General features: G+C 38.1%; 1 protein-coding gene across 1 annotated transcript; it reads right to left on the bottom strand.

The window, feature by feature from the left end:
- Positions 1–3006: 3006 nt before the first annotated feature.
- On the bottom strand, positions 3007–4825 carry LOC109221977. Its single transcript, XM_019386397.1, has 4 exons — positions 4513–4825; positions 3709–4411; positions 3576–3621; positions 3007–3417 (listed from the first exon to the last, which is right to left on the bottom strand). The coding sequence occupies exons 1-4, from the start codon at positions 4823–4825 to the stop codon at positions 3007–3009; spliced, it is 1473 nt and encodes a 490-aa protein (XP_019241942.1).
- Between the last annotated feature and the right edge of the window lie 2236 nt (positions 4826–7061).

Below are 7061 nucleotides of genomic sequence, written 5' to 3'. Positions count from 1 at the left end.
CTTCGCATATACGCCGTTTCCCCACATGATTCACATAACACATAGTTCAAGAATTCCTAATTCCTTCAAATCAAGGTTAGACACAACACTTGCCTCACTCCGAGAATCAAAGCAATCAATCAACCACGACCTTGCCTTTTGAACAAGCCTCCAAACCAATCAAATCTAGCAAATTATCGATCAAATGGTTCAAAATAAGCTTTAGAAACTACCCATCAATGAAAGAGGTTCAATTTTGATCAATTTTGTAAAAGTCAACAAAAGTCAACCCCTGACCTACTTGGTCAACATCCGAGGTTCTGACCAAAACCCGATTACCCATTCACCCTCGAGCCCGGTTATGTGATTTTTTTCAAAATCAGACTTTAATTTGAGGTCTAAATCTCAATTTACAAAATCTCCAATTTCTACCAAAATGCCTAATTTCTACCATGGAAACCCTAAATTTGATATTGAGAACACATTAAAAGTAATGGGTAATTATTGCTTACCATTGATTTTGGGGAAAAAATCCTCTTGAAAAATCACCTCTAGAGTGTTTAGGGTTGAGAAATGGTGTAAAATGAGTTAAGACCCGATTTCCCCCCTTTTACCCAACTGCTGATGTCGCAATTGCGAAGTCTTGTTCGCAATTGCGAACATCGCAAATGCGAGACAAGGGTCGCAAATGCTAACCGTGCCTCAGAAGTCCAGATGTCGCAATTGCGACAAAATGATCGCAAATGCGAAGATCCCACCTTCGCAATTGCAGCAAAAATCTTCGCAACTGCGAAGATGCTCTACTGTTGCCAGGCATCGCAAATTCTACTAAGTGATCGCAAAAGCGATCCGAGACGGTTCGCATTTGCAAACAATTTCCTCGCAGATGCGAGGTTACCCAATCCCAGTCCCTGCTCGCAAATGCGAACATTTGTCCGCAAAAGTGAGGCTGCAAATGAGAGCTAGACCTCGCAAATGCGAGATCTGCATTAGACACCAGAATTGGGCACTGCACTAGTAGTCCTTGCACTATCCAAATTCATCCGAAACACGTCCGAAACTCACCTGAGCCCCTTGGGCTCCAAACCAATCATGCACACAAGTGTAATAACATCATATAAACTCGCTCGCGCGATTAAATCATCAAAATAACATCTAAATCTACAAATCGAACATTAAAATGAATGAAGTTTCAAAGGAAACTCAAGAACAACTAGAATCACCTAAGTGACCGAATCATGTCAAACGAGCTCCGAATTGCACCAAATTTTGCAGACAAGTTTCAAATAGTAATACGGACCTATACCAAGTCTCAACATCAAAATCCAAACCCGATAGCCATGAAGTCAACTTACGGTCAAACTTAGGAAATTTTCAAACATTCAAAATACTAGTTTTCGACAAAATGAGTCACAAATCAACCTAGGGAATTCCGATTTCAATTCCGGGCATACGCCCGAGTCCAAGATCACGATACGGACCTACCGAAATCGTCAAAACACCGATCCGAGGTCGTTTTCACAAAATGTTGACCGTAGTCAGCTTAAGTTGTTTTTAAAGTAAAAGATCATGTTTTCTTTAAATTTTCACATAAAAACTTTTCAAAAAGCGACACGGACCATGCACGCAAACCAAGAAAGATCAAACGAAGCTTACGCAGGTCTCGGAACACGGAAATAAGGGCTAGTGTTCAAAACGACCTATCGGGTCGTCACACTACGACTTACTGCAGTGAGATGCTGTATTGCACCTTTTGCAGGTACAATTTCAGCCTAAACACATTTATGACCATAATACTCACAGTAGAGATGGATATCTGAATTGGGTGTCTCTGCGGTCTTTGCTAACATCCATATTTGATGACATTTGGGAAATGTTTCGATCTCGTATTTCCAAAACTAAAAAAAATTAACTTGGACTTAGCATCTGAATGCCAGGAAGAATCTATCATCAGATACTGCAACTTTTATATTATCTTCAAGTTTTCTGTCTGTCATATTCCCATGAAATTCGTATTTCATATATTTGTGGCTATGGCTATGAAGATTTATGCATATACTTTGCAACTTTGCACTAGATTGCTGACGCATGAATGAATTGTTAATCACAGTAGGAAAATTACTTGTCCACGTCCTGGACGGATTTGGTTGGAGCAAAGAGGTCTCCAACAAGCGCTTTATTGGCACATAGAAGCTCGCGTTGTACTGGATCTTCAAGAATTCATTAACTCGGTAAGCATATGAAATCTATTTTTGGGACCTGTGACATTCTAATCTACGAAGGCTCACATAAAAATTTGATTGGGTATTTTAAATTAATAGTAGACTATTAGCATACCCTGACTACAGTAGAAACAAGAGTTGTGCCACAAGTCTGAAAAACAAAAAGTTGATCTGATGGAAAATAAGCATACAGACTGTATCTTACTAGTGTCTATCCGGTCTTCTTGATAAATAATATTTGTCCATTGCCTATCCTCTTCCCTTTCTTATCCAATTGATGGAGTTGCAAATGAGCAATTCCTTTTGGTTATTTTGCTTTTGTTTATCAGTTACTGGATTCACGTCAATCCCCATAGAGCCAAATACCAAACCCATTTCACAGTCGAAATTCCCGTATCTTTTTGTTTCGATTAAGCGAGGGTATGACTACTGTATTGTTCTAGTTTTCATTCACTGTCCTTGAGCTATGACATACTGATCCTTAAATCTCCAGAGCCAAATGCGTCAGAGGCAAAAGCTATGGGGGTTTCTATAAATCAGTGTTTTGGATAGCGTGCGGGGACAAATAGCGACGAGGGCCCGCTTCACTGAGGCGAACAGCGCCGCAGCGAAGCGCTCGCCTTTTTGATGTGAATCGACAATTATACGAAAACATAAAATATTATATACATATAACTAAAAACTCAATAACAATAATATATTAATAAATATATCATTAAAAAATAAAGACTCAATAGATAGTCATAGACTCATAGTAGATTCATAAACTAAAGTCTAATAGTCTAAACTCCAAAACAAGCAACATCTATTCTTCTTCAAGATTTTCAAATTCTACAACTTCATGAATGTTAGCATTATATTGGCTATCATCTTCTTCATCCTCGGAGCCTTCATCAATTAGGGACCGGCTTGAACTTACTACTCCCTTTCCGTTGTAACTGGAAGAACTCCCTCTAAGACCATAGATATTCTCCTCAACTCTAGCCGCCATAGAAACAATACCCCAATCAAGATCATCTCCTTCATACACTTGTTCATCTTCATGATTTTGGGGGGCTCCAGTTAACCATTCATTTGCCTCGTCAATGTTGTCCAACAAAATTGGATCAATGGTATCGCGAGCTTCATAACGTCGCCTTAATGTTCTATTGTATTTAATATACACTAGATCATCGAGACGCGATAGCTCAAGCCTATTCCTTTTCTTGGAGTGAATCTGCGCATAAGTTATTTAGATTAATTAATAGATACTAATAATAATACAATATAGAATATATTAATATAATAAATCTACTTCTTACATGCTCAAATACGCTTCAATTTCTCTCGCATCCAGATGCACTACAAGTTAGGCTTAGTACTTTGATGGCAAACTTTTGCAAGTTTGGAGTTTGATGTCCAAATTGCTTCCACCATTTTTCTATAAAAAAATATTTTAAAAGTTAATAAGTATAAATCAAATAAATTAAATTAAAGTTATAAGGATATCTATATTAAAGTTAGTTACCTGGCGACCCTATGTCTGGCTCTAATGGCAGCTTGTAAACCAAATAGGCCCTCTGCTTGTGAGTACCTACCAAACTCCTCCCCTATTTGATCTATCGTCGCTGAATTAGGGACCAACTTCTCAAGACATGCATGGTATCCAATCCACACCTCTGAAGCCAAAGTTCCATCTCTAGTGTTCTTGTAAAATAATCCCGGGTTCAGAAGATGGCCTGCTGCATGCAAAGGTCGATGGAGTTGATTGTCCCACCTGGTATCAATTATCTCAAAAACTTTCTCATATTTCCTGACATCTCCCTCAAATGACGTTGCAATACTCTCTTTGGCTCTATCCATAGCTTCATAAAGATAGCCCATTGGTGGTTTTCTCTCCCCATCCACCGTACGAAGCACCCTAATCAAAGGACCACCAACTTTAAGAGCCCGAACAACGTCATTCCAGAATGATGGAGAAATAAGAACTTTGACAGTTTCTTTCCCCACAATTTCCTTTGCATATTTATTATCTTTCCATTCATTTGAAAGAACTAGCTTTCTCAAGTTTTTCTTTTGCAAGTAAAAACTATGAGAAGTTAAGAAAGCTGTTGCAAATCTAGTCTTGGCCGGTCTCACCAAATTTCTTTCATTTGTGAATTTCCTCATCAAATTCAATAAAAACGGCCTCTGACTGATGTAAGAATATACCTTGACGGCCTTAGTGAAAACTGTAAAGGTAACAATAACAATTTTATAGTTAATACTTAATAGGATAGGACATAAGTATAAATAAAGTTAAAGGCTTTAAAGATAACTATATTAAAGTTACCTGAAGCATATGGGTTTTCCTTGAATATGTCACCAAACATCAAGTTGATACAATGGGTAGCACATGGAGTCCAATAAATGTGTGGATACATAGCTTCCATCATTTTACCCGCACTAACATTCTCACTAGCATTATCTGTAACAACTTGTACTACATTTTCCTTTTCAATCTTATCAATAGTCTTTCTAAACAAGCTGTACATTTTGCTTTCATCCGTAGAAAAGTTGCTAGCATCGTGAGATTCAAGAAAAACACTCCCCCTTGGAGAGTTCACCAACACATTTATTATCATTTTTCCATCCGTGCTGTCCATTTATCCATCATAATGGAACATCCAAACTTGTTCCATTCCACTTTATGCTCCTCAATAATTTGGTCTATCTTCTTCACCTCTTTTTTAAGATGAGTTACTAACTTCATGATATCTAGGAGGCTTCATTCTTGGGGCATATTGTCTTACAGCCTGAATGAATTTATCAAAAGTTTTGTAGTTAACACAGTTGAAAGGAAGCCCTGCATCGTACATCCATGCTGCAAAGGCACTTACGACGCGATCCCTCAAAATCTTCTTGGCTTCTAAACCTGAACCTTCTTCACCTTTTCCCTTTTCTTGTTGTTTTGCCGAGAAATAAAGATTGAGAGGACCTTTTGTCAGTACGTGTCGTGGATGACGCGCTAGATCTAGAAGATATCTTATGAGTTTTTTGGGGGGGGGGGGGGGAGGTCCCATTTCACCATCTTCATCCATTTCATCATCTTCATCAATTAGATTCACCAGTGCTTCAAAATTCATTAAGAGTTCTTGTCACATTTTTCTTATCAACAAAAGCTTTTACTTCCTCCCTAACCTCGGGCGGACAAAGGGGACATTATACTACATTTTTAAATCCATCTATCGAATGTTGCTTGTGACGAGTTATCCCACCATGATATGTTTTTTCACAAAACACACATTTAATTGCGGATCTTGATGAGCCTTGTATAGCATAATTCCAAGCTATATCATTTCGTTTATTACTATCGGATGACGCCATTTCAACACTGTTTTATAGAAAAAAATTATCAAGTCAATATGCAATTAATTCTACTCTATAAGACTATAAGTCAATAATTGAAAAAAGGCAAGCAAAACAGGTGAAGACCTCTGTATTTTGCCAAAACAGGGCCTCGAAACAACCTCTGTTATTTTGCCAAAACAGAGCCAAAAAAAGACAAAAACAGAGGAAAAAAATAGAAGGGAGAAGGGAGAAGGGAGAAGGGAGAAGAAGGGAGAAGGGAGAAGGGAGAAGAAGCATACCTGGTCTTTCAATGGCAGAAACCTCTATTGAAGCTTGAAGAAGACGAAGGCGGACGATGAAGAAGACGATGGCAGACGAGCCCTAATCGCGAGTTCAGAAACCTCTCTGTTGTTTTGTTCGAAGTTGAAGAAGCTCGAAGAAGCTCTGTTGTCAAATGTCAAGCCCTAATCGCGATTTAAGTCTTTGCCCTTTTCTTTTTTTAATTTTTAAAAAGCGACGCTACAGTCGCTTCTCGCGACACTGTTGCCTCTCGCTACACAGGCAGAGGCGATCGCTATTTTAAAACGCAACGCAACAGACCCTCTGTAGCGACACTGTCTCGCCTCGCCTCGCCTCACGCTATTAGCGCTGAGGCGAGCGCTATTTATAACACTACTATAAATTATCCCAATGTGACAGTTGACTCAACTTGAAAATGTTACTTAAGAAGTGGTTATTAGTTATATGAAGTTTCTTCTGTATTTAAGTATAGGTTATTTAAGTATTAGGTGTCTGGGGTTAAATGGTACTTATATACTTTATAACTATTCTCCTAAGCAAAGTCATTGTGCCGAATATGATTACATTTTTCACAAGTAGCGATAATTCTTTTTATTTTTATTTTTTTGCATATAGAACAATATTCACTTTTCCTTCGGTCATCTATAACACTGGGGGACGTCTAAAGAATGTCAGTTACTTCGATGTTTCATGAGAAAGATCTACTAGGAGCCTCATTTCTAAATTTTAATTTTCAGAGCTTGTCTCCTTAATAGCAATATCTGTGTATATCTAAACATTTTTCAGATCCATTTCGCAGCTGCATTTCATGTGTAGCATGTAAATGGTTGTAATTCTTGTTAGGTAATTGTTAGATAGTAATGTAAATAACCCTAGTCCCACATGGAATAAGAGTAGATTATGTATAAATAGGGCTACTATAAAACATTTAATAGAATATCAATAATATTTTTTCCCGTGCTTTCTTACATGGTATCAGAGCGGTAGTGAGAAAATACTCGTGCAATCTACAACGATTACGGGAAGAAACAGTCGCCGTGCAACTTTTCCGGTGGTTGTTTGCGTCAAAACCATTTTTTACTAGGAGTGAGGCGCCCAAGGTAGAATTGACCCGACTAGGACCCCACGTCTTCACTAAAATGAACTCGGCAACATTGTGGGTGCCTTCCAATATTTTAGGTTTCAATTTACTGTAAAGAAAATATAACTGCCTTTCTCTGATAATTATTTTTCTAACATGGGCCTAGTGCT

This window comes from Nicotiana attenuata, unplaced genomic scaffold (assembly GCF_001879085.1).
Source record: "Nicotiana attenuata strain UT unplaced genomic scaffold, NIATTr2, whole genome shotgun sequence".
NCBI lineage: Eukaryota > Viridiplantae > Streptophyta > Magnoliopsida > Solanales > Solanaceae > Nicotiana > Nicotiana attenuata.
This window is presented reverse-complemented; position numbering and strand designations above follow the sequence as displayed.

What these genes read in the sequence shown, in the direction of transcription:
- LOC109221977 (XM_019386397.1), bottom strand. Translation starts at nt 4,825, where the DNA reads ATGGACAGCACGGATGGAAAAATGATAATAAATGTGTTGGTGAACTCT. An exon ending in GCCAGACATAGGGTCGCCAG is followed by an intron (nt 3,622 to 3,708) that starts GTAACTAACTTT and finishes ATTTTTTTATAG; the next exon opens with AAAAATGGTGGAAGCAATTT. An exon ending in CAAACTCCAAACTTGCAAAA is followed by an intron (nt 3,418 to 3,575) that starts GTTTGCCATCAA and finishes ACTTATGCGCAG; the next exon opens with ATTCACTCCAAGAAAAGGAA.